Source organism: Mycteria americana, chromosome 27, assembly GCF_035582795.1.
Source record: "Mycteria americana isolate JAX WOST 10 ecotype Jacksonville Zoo and Gardens chromosome 27, USCA_MyAme_1.0, whole genome shotgun sequence".
Lineage (NCBI taxonomy): Eukaryota > Metazoa > Chordata > Aves > Ciconiiformes > Ciconiidae > Mycteria > Mycteria americana.
In genome coordinates, this window is record NC_134391.1 from 2,266,997 (window position 1) to 2,287,438 (window position 20,442).

General features: G+C 60.5%; 3 protein-coding genes and 2 non-coding genes across 7 annotated transcripts; 2 read left to right on the top strand and 3 right to left on the bottom strand.

The window, feature by feature from the left end:
* On the top strand, positions 1 to 6,372 carry THAP7 (THAP domain containing 7). 3 transcript variants are annotated; one of them, XR_012778857.1, is made up of 6 exons: positions 1 to 69; positions 787 to 866; positions 2,164 to 2,319; positions 2,948 to 3,088; positions 3,178 to 3,780; positions 6,239 to 6,372. XR_012778857.1 is itself a non-coding variant. In XM_075525770.1 (5 exons), the coding sequence occupies exons 2-5, from the start codon at positions 787 to 789 to the stop codon at positions 3,716 to 3,718; spliced, it is 918 nt and encodes a 305-aa protein (XP_075381885.1). In that variant the 5' UTR covers positions 1 to 69; the 3' UTR covers positions 3,719 to 3,816. The 3 variants fall into 3 exon arrangements, 1 of the variants encoding a protein (XP_075381885.1); XR_012778855.1 differs by lacking the exon at positions 6,239 to 6,372 and adding an exon at positions 4,241 to 4,377; XM_075525770.1 differs by lacking the exon at positions 6,239 to 6,372 and having other exon boundaries at positions 3,178 to 3,816.
* On the bottom strand, positions 4,572 to 13,417 carry SLC27A5 (solute carrier family 27 member 5). Its single transcript, XM_075525769.1, has 10 exons — positions 12,759 to 13,417; positions 9,610 to 9,819; positions 8,908 to 9,066; positions 8,074 to 8,198; positions 7,781 to 7,975; positions 6,981 to 7,071; positions 6,540 to 6,738; positions 6,346 to 6,443; positions 5,350 to 5,480; positions 4,572 to 4,748 (listed from the first exon to the last, which is right to left on the bottom strand). Exons 1-10 carry the CDS (start codon positions 13,252 to 13,254, stop codon positions 4,572 to 4,574), a joined length of 1,881 nt encoding a protein of 626 aa, XP_075381884.1. The 5' UTR covers positions 13,255 to 13,417.
* A 4,486-nt stretch (positions 13,418 to 17,903) lies between these two features.
* Positions 17,904 to 17,975, bottom strand: TRNAQ-CUG (transfer RNA glutamine (anticodon CUG)). The gene has a single exon. It is a non-coding gene; the product is annotated as a tRNA-Gln (tRNA).
* Positions 17,976 to 18,120: 145 nt separating this feature from the next.
* TRNAK-UUU (transfer RNA lysine (anticodon UUU)) lies at positions 18,121 to 18,193 on the bottom strand. The gene has a single exon. It is a non-coding gene; the product is annotated as a tRNA-Lys (tRNA).
* An 884-nt stretch (positions 18,194 to 19,077) lies between these two features.
* On the top strand, positions 19,078 to 19,716 carry LOC142421214 (histone H2A type 2-C-like). The gene has a single exon (XM_075525776.1). It carries the CDS (start codon positions 19,091 to 19,093, stop codon positions 19,478 to 19,480), a length of 390 nt encoding a protein of 129 aa, XP_075381891.1. The 5' UTR covers positions 19,078 to 19,090; the 3' UTR covers positions 19,481 to 19,716.
* The last annotated feature ends 726 nt before the right edge of the window (positions 19,717 to 20,442 follow it).

A 20,442-nucleotide genomic window follows, 5' to 3' on the forward strand; every position in this document is an offset into this window, starting at 1 on the left:
GGTTCTCGCGAGAGTTCAGGCGGGCGGAGGGGGCGGCCGCGGCGGCGGCGGCGGGATGGGAGCGCCGAGGTGAGGCCGCGCCCGGCCCCGGGAACCGGCCCCGTGTGGCGGGGGACGGGGAGGGGGTGTCCGGTCCCGGGGGGCTCCGGACCCGCCCCTTCCGGGCCCCCCTCCCTTAGCAACCGCAGCCCCTTAGCAACGCCCCCCCCCCGCGGGGTGCCCCGCCTCCCCGTGACGTCATCTGCCCCCCCACCCTGGAGGGGGGCCTGGTGCTGGGGTGAATTCATGACGGGGGGGGGAGGGGGGGGGGCACTTGGAGCTCTGAGGGGGCACCAGGGACTCGGGGGGGGGGGGTACTGGGATTTTGGGGGGCACCAGTGGGTGTGGGGGAGCTCTGGGGGGGCACCTTGGGCTGTGGGGCAGCTTGAGGGGCTCTGTGGTGGCTGGGGGGGGGCGGACCTGAGGGTCTGGGGTCTCTCTGGGGGCAAGGACTGGCTTGGGGGGAGCATCCAGGGGTCAACGGGGGGAACGTGGGGATTTGGAGGGGCCTGGGGGGGCTTCTGGAGCGGGGGGGGGGTGGCGAGCACGGGGATTTGGGGGGCATTTGGGGATCTGGGCTGGTTAGGGGAGGAAATTGGGGGGTTGTTTGGGGGAGACAAAGGGCTGGCTGGCTGTTTGGGGGACACATGGGGGAGCAGGCACCATATGCAATTGGGGGGGGGGTTCCTGTGGGAGAATCTTCTCACCCCCTCTTTCCCACCTTCCCCCCCCCCCCCCCCCCCCCAGATGCCCCGTCACTGCTCTGCTGCCGGCTGTTGCACCCGCGACACTCGGGAGACCCGCAACCGAGGCATCTCCTTCCACCGGTGGGTGCCCCCACACCCCCTCGGGGGGGTGGACCCGCCATTGGCCTCTTCATTGCCCCCCCCCCCCCAAAGTGCTCTGGCCAAGGGGGCTCTCCCTGTTTCTGCTTTGTGATGAGTTTATGTGGGTGGCTTTTCACCTCTTTCATGCTTCATTTGCTCCCCCCCCAGCAATGGTTTGGCCCAGATGTGCCCCCTCCCCCTCAGCAATGGGCTGTCCCAGGTGTGTTTCCCCCCCCCCCCCCTTTAGCAATGGGCTGTCCCAGGTGTGTTCCCCCCCACCTTTAGCAATGGTTTGGCCTAGCTGTGCTCCCCCCCGCCCTTTGCAATGGGCTGTCCCAGGTGTGTTTCCCCCCCCCCTTTAGCAATGGGCTGTCCCAGGTGTGTTCCTCCCCCCCCCTTAGCAATGGGCTGTCCCAGGTGTGTTCCCCCCCCTTTTAGCAATGGGCTGTCCCAGGTGTGTTCCCCCCCCCCTTTAGCAATGGGCTGTCCCAGGTGTGTTCCCCCCCCCCTTTAGCAATGGGCTGTCCCAGGTGTGTTCCCCCCCCCTTTAGCAATGGGCTGTCCCAGGTGTGTTCCCCCCCCCTTTAGCAATGGGCTGTCCCAGGTGTGTTCCCCCCCCCCTTTAGCAATGGGCTGTCCCAGGTGTGTTCCCCCCCCCCTTTAGCAATGGGCTGTCCCAGGTGTGTTCCCCCCCCTGACTTTAGCAATGGGCTGTCCCAGGTGTGTTCCCCCCCCCTTTAGCAATGGGCTGTCCCAGGTGTGTTCCCCCCCCCCCTTTAGCAATGGGCTGTCCCAGGTGTGTTCCCCCCCCGACTTTAGCAATGGGCTGTCCCAGGTGTGTTCCCCCCCCCTTTAGCAATGGGCTGTCCCAGGTGTGTTCCCCCCCCCCCTTTAGCAATGGGCTGTCCCAGGTGTGTTCCCCCCCCCCCTTTAGCAATGGGCTGTCCCAGGTGTGTTCCCCCCCCCCTTTAGCAATGGGCTGTCCCAGGTGTGTTCCCCCCCCCCTTTAGCAATGGGCTGTCCCAGGTGTGTTCCCCCCCCCCTTTAGCAATGGGCTGTCCCAGGTGTGGGCCCCCGCTCTTAACAATGGTTTGCACCAGGTGTCGTGTCACCCCTCCCCATTTTAGGAATGGTTTAGCCCCATCCCCTTTAACTGGGCCTCCCTGGGCCGTTCCATTTGCAGGTGCATGGGGGGGGCCACCCCTCCAACCTTGCAGAAAACGGGCTGGGGGGGGGATTTGAGGCCGCCACCTCGCTGCTGACTTGTGTGTCGTGTCCCCCCGTGTCCCCCCCCCAGGCTGCCCAAGAAGGACAACCCACGGCGGGCGCTGTGGCTGGAGAACAGCCGGCGGCGGGATGCGAGCGGGGAGGGCCGCTGGGACCCGGCCTCCAAGTACATCTACTTCTGCTCCCAGCACTTTGAGAAGAGCTGCTTCGAGATAGTCGGCTTCAGGTAGCTAATGAGGCTAACGAGGCGCTTAATGAGGTGTCCCCCTCCCCTTCCCCTGCAGAGAATGGGTCAGCCTAATTAACACACCCCACCCCACCCCCCCCGCCTTTAATATGAAATGGAATTCTCCAGAGTGGGGATTGTCATGGTCTGTCCGTCCCCCCCATGAGTGGAAATGGTTTGCTCTGAATCCCCCCCCCACAGTGTCCCAGCTGGGGGTCTCTCCCCACCCCCCAGGTGCTGCTGGGGGGTCCCCGGGACATTGGATCACCTTGAAGTACCCCCTGCCAAGGCTTTTGGGGGGACACCCACCCCCCCCCCCCCCCAGTGCTTTTTCAGGGCCCACAAACCTTCCCCTAGAGCTTTGGGGCACCCCAGGGACACCCCATCCCACCCCCCCCAAGGTCTTGGGGGCACCCCAAGGACCGGGGGGTTATGGAGCACCCTGGGGTACCCCCAAGGGCTTTTGGAAGACCCCCCTCCTGTTTCCCATCAGGGCTTTAGGGCACCCAAGAGACCTTGCAGGCTGTGGATCCCCCTAAGGAACTCCCCCAAGGCCTTTGGGGCCCCCCCCAGGTGCCCCATGGCACCCACTGACCCCCCCTTTTTCCCTCCCCTCCCCCCCCACCAGTGGCTACCACCGTCTCAAGGAAGGGGCCGTGCCCACCGTCTTCGAGTCGGCCTCCCCCAAACCCCCCCGGGCCACCAAGCCGAAGCCCCCCACGCCTGAGAGTGACGCCCCAAAGCCCCCTCGGGCCACCAGGAGGTGGAGGTGAGTCCCAGGGGGTGGGCAGCGGGTGGGGGGTGACATAGGACGCCGCTGGGTCTCCCCCCAATTTAATTTCCTCTTTCCCTGTGTAGGCGGGACCCCACCCCTTCCCCACCGGACCCCCCCTTCACCGCTGACGTCTCCTGCTTCCCCCGGGAAGGCGAAGACCCCGGTGCCCCCCCCGCCGGTGACCACGGGGGTGTCCCAGCCCTACCCGGCCCCTCGGGTGCCCGGGGTCCCCTCCCGGACAGCCTTTTGGTGGCCACAGGGGACGAGGAAGCCACGGCCACCCCGGCTCTCCCCGAGGGTGACCCCCCGGCACCCTCCCGCCCCGTCTCTCCCTCCCTCTACATGCTGCGGCTGCCGCCGCCGGCCGGGGCGTACATCCAGAGCGAGCACAGCTACCAGGTGGGCAGCGCCCTGCTCTGGAAACGCCGCGCCGAGGCCGCCCTCGACGCCCTCGACAAAGCCCAACGGCAGCTCCAAGCCTGCAAACGTCGAGAGCAGCGCTTGCGGCTCCGCGTGGGCGAGCTGCAACGGGAACGCCGGGTCCCCCTCGAGGTTCGCCGGCCCCCCAAGGAACCCCCAGCGCGGATGGTGGAGCTGCAGTTGCTCGGTGATGGCGGCGAGTGAAGGCTTCCCGGCGGACACCCGGCTCTTCTCCTCCTCTTCCCTGTCCCGGTGCCGCTGGGAAGGTTTGTAAATAAAAATTTTGCCTTTTCTATGAAAAACCGAGGGGGCCGGCTCACGTCTGGGAGAAGGGAGAGCCGGGACAGCGTTTCCAAGCTGGTTTTGCTCACTGATCCGGCAGAAAGCGGCTGCAGAGAGAAATAAGCTCCTTTTCTGTAGGTTAAACCAGCTCCGCGGGTGCTGGGGAAGGGCAGGAAGAAGCTGATGCTGTCGTGGGGGTTTGGTGTGGGTCTGAGATGTCTGGGGGAGCCCAGGCTGCCTTTCCGAGCCGGTTTAGGTCACTGATCGGGCAGAAAATTGAGTCAGGGAGAAATAAATCGGGTTTTGTTCCAGATTGATGAGCTAAAGGGGCTCAAAGAGCCCTGGGTGGGAAGACAAGAGAGTTTTGGGGCCTGATACATCTCCAGGGTCGGCCCCACGGGCAAGGAGGAGGCCAGCGCTGAGGAAATGTTCCCTTCCCGGCAGCGGGGAGGATTTTGGGCACCATCCGCCCCCTCCAGAAGGGAAAGGGAGCGGGTCAGTCCCCGGAAAATGGCCCTCATCGACCCAGCGCCCACCTGGACCCAAATAATTGGAATGAAGCCTTTAATTTCCGCAACCGGCATGGCGTGAAGGCACTGGGGCGGGATAGCGAGCGCCGAGACCAGCCCGTCACCCTTGTTGTGCTCAGACACCGTTAAAAACTCCCCGAAGGAAGCGAAAACCGCCTGATTAGCCCCAAATTGGCCTTGCTGATTGCCCCGAGGTAATTATCGCCCCAGGCCGTCGGGGAGACCCCGGCGTGGCGTGGTTCCTTCTACAGGTTGAGCTTCATGTCCAGGATGGCGGCGTAGATGTCGGGGTTGAGAGGCACGTAGGATTTCTTCTTGTCATCACGGAAGAAGAGGGGGTCTTTGATGACGTTGGGGTCAAAGCCTTCTTTGACAAGGTTGCCTTTGCACTGCTTGAAGGTCCCCGTGATCTCCAAGGTGTCCTGTGGAGGTGGACGGTGTCATCAGAAATGGGGCAGGGGGGGCGATGGACGGTGTTCCCAGCGTGGGGTGACTGGCACCGTCATCAGAAATGGGGGACCTCAACGCCGTCATCGGCAACGTGAGGGACCAACGCCGTCATCGGCACAGGGGGATTCAGGTGCCGTCGTTGGAAATGGTGACCCCCTGCGTCTTCGGCACAGATGGTGTCATCGGAATTGGGGGGGACCTGGACGGTGTCACTGGCACAAGGTGACCACCCGTTGGTGACAAAAGGAGGGACCTTGACGCCATCGTCGGAAAGGTGGATTGACACCGTCATCAGCGCAGGGTGACCCTGATGTCGTTGATATTGGGCGACTGTCACCGTCTCCAGAAATGGATGGACAGCGCCATCAACAACAGGGTGACCCTGGCACCGTCATCGGAAGCTGGGGGGGGGGGGACGGGGGACACGCCGACACAGTCACTGGAAGCGGGCGCTGGTGCCCGCGCTGCCGAATCGCCCTTCGTCCAAAGGACTAATTTGGCAAGAGGACTAAAAAAAACCAACCCGTCCCCCAGAAGCCACCCTGACGCGTGGGTGAAGCTGGGACCGCTGACCTGGATCCGCACGAAGCGGGGGGCGGCGTAGCCGGGCAGCGTGTCCCCGGTGAAGGCGTAGAAGTTCTCGCCCTCGAAGCTCGCCCCGGCCTTCAGGCGGATGGCTGCCATGCCGCACCTTCCCTCACACCCTGTGAAGAACGCCGGAAGGTTAGTTTGGGCAACCGAGTCTCATTTTATTCTTTTTTGGTGGCCAGTTGGACCGTTATGGGGACCTGTTGCAAGCCCAAAGCAACGTTGGACGCTTATTTTGGGTGGATGTGTCCCACTTTAGCCTTCTTGGAGGTTGCTGGGACCATGATGGGGGCACATCCTGCACCCAAAACAACCACAGACACACTTACGTTGGGCAACTGAGTCCCCTTTTACTCTTCCTGGTGGCCACACGGACCATCATGGGGACATGTCAGTTGCCCAAAACACCACCAGATGCTGCTTTTGGGCAAACGAGTCCCATTTTACTTTTCTTGGTGGCTACTTGGACCATTGCAGGGGCATGTTGCATGCCCAAAACAACGCCGGACACTTGGTTTGGGCAACGAAGTTCCCCTTTAACCTTCCTGGTGGCCACTCAGACCTTTACAGGAGCCCATTGTGTGCCAAAGCCATGCCAGAAACTTATTTGGGGTCAGTAAGTCCTACTTTAGCCGCCTTGGTGGTCAGCTGGACCATTATCTGGCCATGTTACTTGCCACAGGCACCACTAGATGCTTCTTCTGGGCAACCCAGTCCTGTTCTACTCTTCTTGGTGGCTGTTTGGACCATCGTGGCAGTAATCATGAGCCCAAAACAATACTGGACTCTTTATTTTGGGTCAACGAGTCCTGAAGCGGTCAGGCAGTTGGACTAGATGATCATTGTAGGTCCCTTCCGTTCTATTCTACTTTAGGCTTCTCGATGACCACTCGGGACCATTTGGGGACACATCACGTGGCTGAAACATCACCAGATTCTTATTTTGGTCCAACTCATCCACCCGCACCACCCAGTACTCACCCGGCACGGACACTCCATAGACGTTGACCTCCTGGATGAAGTTCACCATGGCAAGAGTGGCCTCCACCTCTGTCGTGGCCACGTTCTCACCTTTCCAACTAGGGAAGAGAAGAGCTGAAGCTGTGAGGGGGGGGGATTTGGGCTGGCAGGTGACATTGCCCACGCGGACGTGGGTGTGAGAGCATCAGAGTTACCGGAAAGTGTCTCCCACGCGGTCCTGGAAGTAGATGAATCTTTCATGGTCAATCATGAGGAGGTCACCGCTGTTGAAGAAGCTGTCACCTTTGACGAAGACATCCCTCAAGACCTTCCTCTCTGTCTTCTGGGAATCGCCCGTGTAGCCATGGAAAGGGGTGTTCTTGGTGATTTTGATGACGAGCAGGCCCGTCTCACCTTCGGGGAGGGAAAGGAGGGTTGGAGGCCGGTCAGCAACTGCCTCGGTGCTGGGGAATGTCACCTCCATGCCCCACTGAGTGCTCAGGGATGATGGTCCTGTTTCTTTGAGGGGTTTCTGGTGGCTTCCCACCACCAAGATGATGGCGATAAGGACGAAGAGGTGGCTTTGATGCATCTCAACCCTCTGTCTGCCCCACTTTTCTCCCAAAAAGACCCTGGTAAGGCTCATCTCTTCTTACCGGGGCGGACTCGGATGCAGAGACCTCGTTCATCACGTACGGGTTCGTCCTCCTCCACGTTGTACTTGATCAGCTCAAACGGAGCGAAACTCTGGAGGGCAGAAGAGGGACAAAGAGAGAAACTGGTGGGCGGAAGAGAACCCGGGGATTTAAAAGAGCGAGAAGACTTTCCTGCCAGCGCCAGGTCCGATCCTCCGTTACTCGCTCACTACAACCCACGGAAACACACCCCGCCCTGCCCCAAATCCCAACGTCCTGGGTAGCCACTTGTTTTTCATCCGAGCTAATCGCCCTTTATATTTAAATCAGATTTAATCGAATAGATTCAACCACTGACCAAACTCGGCGTGATATCTTTCAAATCAAAGACCCGTAGGAGAATGCTGCAACTGGGGGAAAAGGGTGGAGAAAACCTTTTTGCAGCTTTCGCTCAACACGTGGGTGGTTGGGGATTGAGAAGCGACAGCCAAGTGGCCTTTCTTGGGGCTATAGAGATGTCCAGGTCACCATGGACGCTCCGGAACTAGACTCCGGGTCAACACTGTTGAGTCAACGTTGGCCAACCAGGTGGAGGGGACTCCTTTTTGGATGTGAAGAGGGGATCTTGGGAGATCCTGCTTTTGTATCAACCCAACCTGATGGCCAGCGTTGGCTTCCCCAGGGAGGTCCCCGTTTGCGCCACCACAAAGAGGGTATCCTGGAGGCCCCCGCTCTTGGCATCAACCCAACGTGAGGCGCAGTATTGGTCTCCCCAAGGCAGCGTTTGCTTCCCCCCACCATCGTCGTCACCGACGGCTCACCTTGAGGAACACGTTGGCTCTGCCCACGGCCCCGATCTTGCCGGTGTAGTTGATGAAGCCGGCGTTGCCCTCGGTGGCCCCGTAAAACTCCCAGATGGAGATGGGCCCGAAGCGCTGGAGGAACTCCTTCCACACCTCTGCCCGCAGGCCGTTGCCCAAGGCCAAGCGCACCCCGTGCTCCCGGTCGTTGGCGCGCTGTGGGGTGACAGAGGGGGGGGACTGTCTCGGTGTGCGCCGCGCGGCATCGCCTTCTCCCCCGCCCCGGGGTGGGTTTCGGGCTGGTGGGACCTTACCTTGGGTGCGTTGCAGAGGTAACGCATGAGCTCGCCCACGTACTGGATGACGGAGACGTTGTAGCGGCGGCAGTCATCCCAGAACTGGGAGGCGGAGAACTTGGCCCGTAGGACGCAGGTGGCTCCTGGGGGGACACGACGGGGTGATGGTCACCCCTCTCCTGCTCCTCTTTTTTTTTTTTCCCTTTTCTCCATCCATCCATCCATCCATGAGCATCTGTCCTGTCCGTTCACCCCCACGGTCACCCGTTAGCTACAACCCTTCTCCTTTTCTGTCTTCTTTTCAGCCCGCTCTTTCCTTTTCCATCCCTACACTTCTTGTCATCTGTCCATCCATCTCGCCGTCCATCCCCCCACTAATCCCTTTATCGCTAGAGAGATCTTTCTCCTCTCTCTTCTTTCCTTTTCTTCTCTCCATCTGCACATTTTCCCATCATCCTTTAGTCCATCTCCAGAAAAAGTCTCTCCATCCCTATATATATAAAAAAAAAATCTCTATCCAATCCATCCATCCATTTCCATAGAACGTCCATCTGTCCATCTCCTTGAAACGTCCTTCTCCATAAAACATCTGTCCATCCATCCAGCTCCGTAGAACATCCAGCTCCATAAAACATCTGTCCATCCATCCAGCTCCATAAAACATCCTTCTCCATAAAACATCTTTCTGTCCATCTAAAACGTCCGTCCATCTGTTTAGCCCTCCTTCACCCATGGATGGACACAACTCCCTCTCTCCACACATTTCTCCATCCATCCATCTCCAACACCGCTCGCTGCCTGTCCTTGCCTGCACCCCCTCCCTATGCTGGTCGGGCCGCGTGGGGTACGTACCGACCTCGAAGCACCCTCCCACCCCGATGAGCAGCCCGGCCGAGTGGTAGAGCGGCAGCGTTGTGTAGATGACGTCATCAGGCCGCAGGCCACAGAGCCGACCCAGGTTGGCCACCATCATCAGCTTCATCTCTGTGATCACCGCTGCCTTGGGCAGTCCTGGGGGAGGGAGGGGGGGGAGCAGAAGGTGGGAAATGTCCTGCTTGGAGGTGGTCGGGTGGGATGGGGGATGAGGGGTGGGACAGGAGGGCAAAACTCTTCCCTCAGGGTGGTGGGTCTCCATCCCTAGAGGTCTCCAGACCTTGCTGGGAGGAGCCATGAGGAACCTCATCCAGATGCACCCGTGTTGGTTGGGGTGGGATCTGGTTTGGGTTGAGGGTTGGATGAGGGAGGTCCCACCCCTGTCCCAGCGAGGACAGACCCAGGAACATGGTGGGTCTCCATCCCTGGAGATACCCAACCCTCGCATGGACACAGCCAGGAGGAACCTGGCCCGGGTGGCCCCACGATGGTCGGGGTTGGAGAAAGATCTCCCCAAGACCCCTCCAACCTCCTCAACATCACCTGCACCGCCTTGCCCGCACAACCCACGGGGGACCAACCTCCTTTGGCTCCTCACCCATCGCACCCAAACCCTCCCAGGCGCCATTCTCCAAGGAGCAGACCCTCCTGCCTTGGGGGTTTCTGTCCCCACAGCCTCACCGGTGGTGCCGGAGGTGTAGATGTACATGGCCTTGGAGTTGGCGGTGATGCCGGCACGGTGGTGGGCTGGCAGGGGCTCATCAGAGGCCTCCTCGATGGCGGGCAGCAGGGCCTCGACGCCCGGCGTGGGCGACGTGGAGCTCAGGTAGAAGACACGGATGCCGTCGTGCTGCAGGGCTGGCAGCACCTCCTCCACGGCGGCCTGGAGCTCTGCGGGGAGAGGGGGGGGGACACGGTGGGGGTCCCCAGATGGATGAGCAACCAAGAGGGGACCCCAAAGGGTCAGGGATGGGCACCTGATGTACCCCCAGATGGGCACCCCGATCCGGTGGGCACCCCAGGCATCAGGGCTGGGTGCCCCAAAGATCCCAGATGGGCCCCCCCCAATGCACCCCTTGATCGGGTAGGGACCTCATCCATCCCAAACGGGCACCCAAAGGACCCCCAGGTGGGCACCGGGCGCACCCCCAACGGGGACCTCAATCGGGTGGGCGTCCTGGATGGGTGCTCCAAGGATCCCAGACAGGGCTGGCACCCGGACTACCCCATACGGGAGCCCGAGGATCCCAACTGGGCACTCGAAGCACCCCAAAAGGGTTCCCCAATCACCCGGGCACCCCATACACCCCCGAGGAGCACCCTGAGCCCCCCCAAAGGGGTGTCCTGACCAGACAGACCCCCATGGGCATCCCAAACAGGCACCCCAAGGATCCCAACTGGGCACTCGAAGCCCCCCAAAAGGGCTCCCCGGTCACCCCGGAGAGGCACCCGGAGCATCCCCTAAGGGGGCCGCGATCCGATGGGTGCCCCCAGCACCCCAAGGGGCACCCTGACCCCCCCCGGATGGGCACCCCGAGGGTCCCGGGGGGTCCGGCCGCCTCCTGCCCTGATTTTTTTTTTTTTTTTTCCCCTATCTCCTTCCCCCGAAATCGTGACGCAAAAAAAGAAAGGACCTTTACCCCGGGAAAGGGCTGGTGATGATTAACCCGTGGCCTTGGCACGGCCAGCGCGCCCCGACACGCTCGCCGGGGTGTTGCACACGCGTGTGCGAAGGGCTGCGCAAGCAGCCGTGCCCACGTCAGGCGAGGGGTGGGGGAGGGCACAAATAGATCCCCGTCGTGACCGATGCTCAGGGAAAAGGGCCCCGCCGTGCCTCGCACCCCACACGCGTGCCGCAGGCGTGTGTGCAGGAGCACGTATGGGCGCTGACCCGCGTGTAAACGCACGCAAAGACACTGACGCGCGTGCAAATGCACGCATAGAAACCGACACACGTGGAAACGCGTGTACGCCGCACCGACGCGTGTGCGGAGACGTGCGCAGGCGCTGACACGTGTGCAAATGCATGCGTTGACCCTGCCATACGTGCCAATGCATGTAGAGACAGTGATACATATGGCAGCACATGCATGGCCGCTGACGCACATGGAAATCCGTGCATGGACGCTGACGTGTGCAGACACGCGTGCAGCTACTGACACGTGTAAACACGTGCACAGACACTGACACGCATGCAAATCCAGGTACAGACGCTGCCGTGCCTGCAGACCCATGGACAGACACTGACACGTGTGCAAATCCGTGCACAGGCACTGACACACGTGCAGACGCGTGCCCAGGCACCGACACACGTGTAAATCCATGGACGGACACTGACAGACGTGCAGACATGTGCCCAGGCACCGACACCCGGGCAAATCCATGCACAGACACGCGTGCAGACACATACCCAGGCACTGACACCCGTGTAAATCCATGTGCAGACACTGTCACGCGTGCAGACACATGTACAGACACACCCGTGCAAGTCCATGCACAGGCACTGACGTGTGCAGACACATGTACAGGCACTGACACGCATGCAGACACATGTACAGGCACTGACACCCGTGCAAATCCATGCACAGGCACTGACATGCGTGCAGACACATGTATGGACACTGACACGTGTGCAAATCCATGTACAGACACCGACACACATGCAGACACATGTACAGACACTGACACGCATGCAGACACATGTATGGACACTGACACATGTGCAGACACATGTACAGAGACTGATACCCGTGCAAATCCATGCACAGGCACTGACACGTGTGCAGACACATGTACAGACACTGACACGCGTACAGACACATGTACAGGCCCTGACATGCGTGCAGACACATGTACAGGCACCGACATGCATGCAGACACATGCACAGGCACTGACACGCGTGCAGACACATGCACAGGCACCGACACACATGCAGACACATGCACAGGCACTGACACGCGTGCAGACACATGCACAGGCCCTGACATGCGTGCAGACACATGCACAGGCACTGACACGCGTACAGACACATGCACAGGCACCGACACGCGTGCAGACACATGCACAGGCCCTGACACGCATGCAGACACATCTACAGGCCCTGACATGCATGCAGACACATGCACAGGCCCTGACACGCGTGCAGACACATCTACAGGCACCGACACGCATGCAGACACATGCACAGGCCCTGACATGCGTGCAGACACATGCACAGGCACTGACACGTGTGCAGACACATGCACAGGCACCGACACGCATGCAGACACATGCACAGGCCCTGACACGCATGCAGACACATGTACAGGCACCGACACGCATGCAGACACATGTACAGGCACCGACACGCGTGCAGACACATGCACAGGCACCGACATGCATGCAGACACATGCACAGGCACCGACACGCGTGCAGACACATGTACAGGCACCGACACGCGTGCAGACACATGTACAGGCCCTGACACGCGTGCAGACACATGCACAGGCACCGACACGCGTGCAGACACATGCACAGGCCCTGACACGCATGCAGACACATGCACAGGCACCGACACGCGTGCAGACACATGTACAGGCCCTGACATGCATGCAGACACATGCACAGGCCCTGACACGCGTGCAGACACACGCGCAAGCATCGCCACGCGCAGCACCGCCTCACGCCAGCAATCCCACACACGCGTGTGCACCGCACACCTGCAGAAGGGGGGGGCGGGGGGGGGGAAGACGCAAGGAGCAGCGGGAGAGGAGGGGAACCACCCGGGGAACCACCCGGTCCTCTCAGCACCCCAAATCCCTGCCCCACCCCTGGCTGGGAGCCACTCACCCGGACTGGCGAGGACGAGGGTGGCCCGGGCGGCGGCGAGCGCGTGCCGCAGCGCCCGACCCCGCACGTTGCAGTTGAGGCAAGCCATGAGGCAGCCCAGCTTGGCCAACGCCAACCAGGTCCAGACGTAGGTGGGTTCGTTGGGGAGGAAGACGGCGACGGTCTGACCCGGCTGCAGCCCCAAGCGCCGGGAGAACGCCCGGGCAGCCCGGTTGCTGCGCCGTTCCACGTCCTCGTAGGTGTAAACCTCATCCTGGAAGCGGAGCAGGGGCCAGCGGGGCCGGAGGCGAGCGTGTTCCTGGAAGACGTCGAGGAGGGTGACGGGAGGACGGCGGTTCAAACGCCACCGGCAACGGACCGATGACCGCACCAGGTCGGCGAAGGCCACCAGGTCAACCCAGAAGAAGGGAACCAGGCGAGCGGCCGCCGCCGGCACCAGCAGCAGCAGCAAGACCAGCCCGGCCACCGCCGCCGTGATGGCCCCCGGCACCGGCATGGTCACGGGGGTGCCGGTCACCAGCGGCACCCGCTGGGTGCTGTTGGCCAAGGTCCGCCCCAAGTGCACCTTGCCCTGGCTACCGGCGCCTGGTGGGGCTTTGCCGTGTTTGCCGGCGTTGCCGTGATTAGGGTGGTTTGTTTTCTTTTCTTCCGTTTTTTTTTTTTTTCCCCTCTACCTTTTCTTTTCCCCGCGGTCGGAGCCCTGCCCCGGGGTGTGGAGTGGCACCGCCGCGGCGACTCACGCTGATTACCTCCCCGGCCGGCCGGCCGCCTGCCCGTCCCTCCTGCCTCTGTCCCTCCGTCTGTCCCTCCAGTCGGCAGAGGAAGGGCGCTTGTCCGTCTGTCCGTCCTGGTGCCGTTCGGATCCTTCAGGCCGCTGGCCGACGCTGGACGGTTGCCATCCAGCCAGGCTTTGCCGGCACCCGCTCGTCCGCCTGCGCCCACCGAGCCGATCCGTTAGCTGTCCCTCAGCGCAGCTAGCCTCTGTCTGTCTGTCTGTCTGCCACCCGGCTGTCCGCCTACCCACCTAGCTGTTCATCTACCCACCTCATCTATCTACCATGCCTACTATCCATCCATCCATCCATCCATCCATCCATCCATCCATCCATCCATCTAACCGTTGAGCCGCCCCTCCACCTACCTAACCACCCATCTGTCCATCCGTCTGTCCGTCCAGCCAACCATCCGTCCATCCATCCCTCCATCCACCCACTCTTGGCTTTGGGTCGTGGGTTGGGGTCTACACGGAGGCATCTCTGTGAGCAGACCCTGCTCGATCAGGCGCTTGACGCTGCGTGGAGAACGCAGGCATGCCTGGGTCCCCCGTGGGAGCGGTGGAGGTGGCCGTGCAGCCCCCCCAGGTCTCCATCCAACCCCAACGTCTCCGTCCACCCCCCCATGCCTCCATCCAACCTGCGTCTCCATCCAACCCCAACGTCTCCATTCAATCTACAACATCTCCATCCAACCCCCCGTGTTGCCATCCAAACCCAGTGTCTCCAGCCAACCCCAACATCTCCATCCAGCCCCCCGGCATCTCCAGATGACCCCAAACATCTCCAGCTGACCCCAAACATCTCCAACTGACCCCAAACATCTCCAACATCTTCAGCTGACCCCAAACATCCCCAACATCTCCAGCTGACCCCAAACATCTCCAGCTGACCCCAAACATCGCCAACATCTCCAGCTGACCCCAGACATCTCCAGCTGACCCCAAACATCTCCAACTGACCCCAAACATCCCCAACATCTCCAGCTGACCCCAAACATCTCCAACATCTCCAACTGACCCCAAACATCACCAACATCTCCAACTGACCCCAAACATCTCCAGCTGACCCCAAATATCTCCAACATCTCCAACTGACCCCAAACATCTCCAGTTGACCCCAAACATCTCCAACATCTCCAGCTGACCCCAAACATCTCCAGCTGACCCCAAACATCTCCAACATCTCCAGCTGACCCCAAACATCTCCAGCTGGCCCCAGACATCGCCAACATCTCCAGCTGGCCCCAAACATCCCCAACATCTCCAGCTGACCCCAAACATCTCCAGCTGACCCCAAACATCGCCAACTGACCCCAAACATCCCCAACATCTCCATCTGACCCCAAACATCTCCAACTGACCCCAAATATCTCCAACATTTCCAACTGACCCCAAACATCTCCAGCTGACCCCAAACATCTCCAACATCTCCAGCTGACCCCAAACATCCCCAACATCTCCAGCTGACCCCAAACATCTCCAGCTGGCCCCAAACATCCCCAACATCTCCAGCTGACCCCAAACATCTCCAGCTGGCCCCAAACATCTCCAGCTGGCCCCAAACATCCCCAACATCTCCAGCTGACCCCTAACATCTCCATCTGACCCCAAACATCTCCAGCTGACCCCAAACATCCCCAACATCTCCAGCTGGCCCCAAACATCTCCAAGTGACCCCAAACATCCCCAACATCTCCAGCTGACCCCAAACATCTCCAACATCTTCAGCTGACCCCAAACATCCCCAACATCTCCAACTGACCCCAAACATCTCCAACTGACCCCAAACATCTCCAACTGACCCCAAACATCCCCAACATCTTCAGCTGACCCCAAACATCTCCAACATCTTCAGCTGGCCCCAAACATCTCCAACTGACCCCAAACATCCCCAACATCTCCAGCTGACCCCAAACATCTCCAACATCTCCAACTGACCCCAAACATCTCCAACTGACCCCAAACATCTCCAGCATTTCTCCTTCCATTGTAAAAAACAGGAAATCACCCTATCTGGTGGTTACTTTATTGGTGCTCCCATGTAGAAACCCCACCCCAACAAAATTTGCTCACTCCCCCCATCTTTTCTAGGAACCCGGCTGCGTCCTCGGCCCTTTCCAAGCAGGACCCGCCCAACGCCGAAGCATTTTGCCCCTTCTCCCGTGCAAACGGTTGGAGTAGTCGTGACTTTAGCATTAGTATCAAGGCTCGTTGAAGCCTCAGGCCGCAAGACCTTTCACCCAGATCCACCGACCGCGCGCTGAACTTTTACTTGGCTGCACGAAGGAAGGCGTCGGAACCGGTGCCAAGCAGAAAGATAAGGAGGCTTTGACCTTAGCAGAAGCTGCAACCGTAGAGGTAAGAGAAGAATCGGCCCGCCTAGGGACAATGAAAGGGCCCGGTGAAGAACGGGAAGACCCCAGACCCAAATACCGCTGTTGGTCCGAACCGTCTCCTGAGGGGAGGGGAATTGAAATTGTAAGGGTATAATTACCCAGGGATTTCTTTGTTCTGGGTCCCTCTGCGGAGGCACCCAGCTCGAGCTGTTTTCACCGCTGTACCAATCAATAAATTAACCTGGCGTACGTCGTAGCGGAGACTCGGCTTCGGGAAACCTCGGGTCGAGCCAGAAGGGAGAGAAAGCGCCCGAAAGCGAGCGCGTGTGCGAGCGAGGAGTCGAAAAGGGGCAGCCGTCAGCTCCGCGAAGGGACGCGGGTCCGAGCAGTTCACGTCTCGGGTGGTGAGCGCGCGACTCCGCAAACGGTGTGGGAGTGCTCGGGCAGCGGCTTCGCCTTTAACACGGCCGCACAAACAGGGTTGGTTTGGTGTTTCCCCCCCCCCTCCCCCTCCCCGGCAGAAAAAAACAAAGTTTGCCATTTAAATCCCCAACCTGGATGTGAGCACCTGGCAAGCCGCTTCTCGACAGGATAATTAATCCTGCTGCTAATCAAAAAAAGAAAAAGAATCGAACAGGTTCACCGCCGTTGTCACTCACCTTTGCCTCCAATTTGCAACCCTGGGCGTTCACGGGCTATAAAATTATCACGAGGATGGAACGGGGTTTTGGCAGCTGCTGGAAAACTCAGGGTGAAACATGCCGGGCATCGCCCTTTGCTCCAGAAGGTTTTGCAATTTTTGGAGGTTATCGGTTTATTGAGGTTGGTGTCACCGGAGTCAAAGTGCCACCAGGGTGAGGGGACATTGGCCTGGGGTGAGGCAGCGGGTCCCGTGCCCGGCCGTCCCCACCAGCGAGGTCCGACCTTGGGGATGCCCCGAAGGAGATTATTTGGGGGGGGGACAACACACAGATGGTCCCCTGTCCCCATCCCCGTGCCCCCCACCCTGTCCCTGTCCCCATATTCACGGCCCCGTGCCCTGCTCTGTGCCACCAGCCTGCAAGGGACATGGGGGCGGCTGGTGGGGGGCCTGTCCCCCCCAGCCAGGGCCACCAAGCCCCCGGGTACTGTGTCCCCATCAACCCCAAGCGCCCACTGAGGATGATGGTCACCACCACTGGGGACGTGGGGCAGGAGAAGCCAGGTCCTGCCGTGGGACTGGGAGGGACTGGGAGGGACTGGGAGGGCCGAGGCTCAAGCGGGGCCGTGTCCTGGCCTCACAGCTGGAGGTACAAGAGGAGGACAAGTGGCTGTAAAGTCACTTTCAGTTCCCCTCGGGGACAGGATGACATGAGGTCACCTCCCTTTGCAGGTGGCATTTGTGGTCCCCAAGGGGGGTGGCAGACCCAGGGGACTTCCTAGGTGGTCCCTGATGGGGTGTCACATATGGAGCATCGCACATGGTGGCACGCAGGGGGTGACACCCCTTGGGTGCCGCACACGGGCCATGACGGGGTGTCACGTGGCCCCCAATGGGGTGTCACACACGAGGTGTCGCACGCAGTCCCCAAACGGGGGGGAAAGTGTCACACGAGGTCCCCAATGGGGCGTCAAACATGGGACGTCACACAGGGTCCCCGCTGGGGTTGTCGCACACAGGGTGTCACACGTGGTCCCCGATGGGGCGTCACACGAGATGTCACACGCAGTCCCCCAAGGGGGGGGGACAAGGGGATTACACAAGGTCCCCAATGAGGTGTCACAAGCGGGACGTCACACGGGGTCCCCAATGCGGTGTCACACGTGGGATGTCACTTGCGGTCCCCACAGGGGCGTCATGGTTGGGGCAACTCACGTCATACCTGGGGGGGGGGGTGACACACTTGGGGGCACGCAGTCCCCCAGTGAGTGTCCCACGCGGTCCCCAAATGGGGTGGGACGCGGAGCAGGGACCCCCCCCCGTCCCTGTCCGTGCTGGGGGGGGGGACACAAGGGGACTGCGGAGGGAGGAGGGAGGTCGCAAAAGGAAGCGGAAGGTCCCACCGAGATTTGAACTCGGATCGCTGGATTCAGAGTCCAGAGTGCTAACCATTACACCATGGGACCGGCCCGCCCGGCCAGCCCCGCCGGGCCCCACACACCTCCCCACCGCCTCCTTCGCCAAAAAAAAAATAAAGGAGCTGGGCCCCGGAAAGGGGCGGCGGAGCCCGGCGGGGATAAGGAGAAAGGGGGGAAAAAAAGAAAGGGTCTTCGCCCGAACAGGGACTTGAACCCTGGACCCTCAGATTAAAAGTCTGATGCTCTGCCGACTGAGCTATCCGGGCTCCTGCCGGCACCTCCCCGCCGCCTCCCCATGGGCTGCGCGGCGCCGCGGCTGCCAGGAAACGCCCGGCGGGGTACAAATACCCCCGAGAGCCAGGGGAAGAAGGGCCGAAAGGAAAGCTTTTTGGGGATAAAAACGTGATTTTTAAAGCTTTTCAAGGTGAAAAAGCTGCTGCGGGGGGAGCAGGGATGTGGGGAACGACTCCCGAGCCCGTACGGACCCGCAGCCGCGGGGCGGCGGAGGGCGGAGCTCCCTTATGTAGGGTCAGGGCGGACCTGAGTGAGAACCGCCCCCCGTCCACCTTCTCCCGCCCCTCTCCCCTGCGGACCAATGGGAAGGCCGCCGGCTCTCAGCGTGGCCAATCAGCGTCCAGACGCTCTTCGGTGTGCGAGCGGCGGGACTGAGTCCCCCCGTGGGGCCGGGAGAGCGGGATAGCTCCGCGCCCTGCATCACCGAGTACCCTTGTGCTGAGCTATTGATCTATAAAAAAGAGCTTTAATAGGTTAAAAAGGCTCGCTTTATATAACCTCGATATTCACCTACAGCTTGAAGGAGCGAGCCATGCCTCTAGCTGCCCATCGCCCCCTTCCAGCCCTGCGCCGGGGCTGTCCCCCCGCCCGGACCCCGCTCCCCGTCGCGGGGCTGCGCTGGCTCCAGCCTCCCTTTATAAGCTCCGCGGGGGGGCCTCAATGCCGCTCGGTGATTGGCCACGCTCCGCATAGAAATGAGGCGGCTCCAAACCTCGGGCTGGGATTGGTCAGAAATCGGTGATGTTCTATTGGTTCTCCGGTGAGGGGGCATTCAAACCAATCAGAAGGCGGCGTTTCGATCCCCGGCAGGATATAAAAAGCAGGGCCGCGGCGGTAGGGCCGCAGTCCTTGTGGCGGAGTGGGTGGCGATGTCGGGCCGGGGGAAGCAGGGGGGCAAGGCCCGTGCTAAGGCCAAGTCGCGCTCGTCCCGCGCCGGCCTCCAGTTCCCCGTAGGCCGCGTCCACCGGTTGCTGCGTAAGGGCAACTACGCCGAGCGGGTGGGCGCCGGCGCTCCCGTTTACCTGGCCGCTGTTATGGAATATCTGACGGCTGAGATCCTGGAGCTGGCCGGGAACGCCGCCCGGGATAATAAGAAGACGCGGATCATCCCCCGCCACCTCCAGCTGGCCGTCCGCAACGATGAGGAGCTCAACAAGCTGCTGGGCGGCGTCACCATCGCGCAGGGCGGTGTCCTGCCCAACATCCAGGCTGTGCTGCTGCCCAAGAAGAGCGAGAGCCACAAGGCCAAGGGCAAGTGAAGGGGTTTTATTATTTTGAAATTGAGTTTTTTCGTCATATTTTTCTTCTTTTTTAAACCCAAAGGCTCTTTTCAGAGCCACCCACTGCTTCAGGAAAAGGGCTGGAGGAGCACGGGGGGGGCCTGGCTCTTAATGAGCAAATTAATCATTATCCAGGTGTTAATTCTACCACAGTGGGAGTGTCTGGGCTCAAAGGGGGGGTAACCCCCCGCGAGTAAAGCACAGTCACCCCAAAGCTTCTTCCCCAAAAGAAACAGAGGAGCAGCCACTTCAGAATAAAAACACTGGAAAAAGAGACAGGCTGCAGGGCTCTGATCAACACCCCCTTGAGCCAGGAGGGCTGAGCCAAAATGAGTGAAATAACACGAATTTCTACTAATAAAGTTGCTTCTGGTCGCCCTTCTGGCTCTTTGTCACCGGCTCCTTGGAGCCCTTCCTGGGATCTGGCCCGTTCGGGAGCGGTGGGGGGAACGCCGCTTGTCGCTATGCAAATGAAGGCTCCAGTCCGCACCCGCCCATTGGCCGAGACAACGCGCAGAGCCCCCGCGGAGCCACCCCCTCCACCACGCCACTACAGCGGCTCCAAAACCCGCGCGCTGATTGGTCTGATGCTGCATTCACTCAGCCAATGGCCGCGTGCTGTTTGGATTCCCCCACACACACACTCTGCAGTGCTGGAAGCGGCGGAGGGAAACCCTCGCTCCGCGGAGACTCGAAACATGAATGAATATACGAAGCGATATTCATCCCACCCAAACCCAGCAAGAACGCGTCCCCACGCATCTCTGTTCTAGATAAACACTAAGTTAAAAGTAGAAAATAGGGTGGGGGTATCACTCCCCACCCAACCACTGCGCTGGTATTAAGTATCCGCTAACGAGACTTTTTTACCCTCCTCAAATTCAACTTTTTTAATAAGCTCCTGCATTTTAACACCTCAAAACATCCTCAGTTCCGCCCTG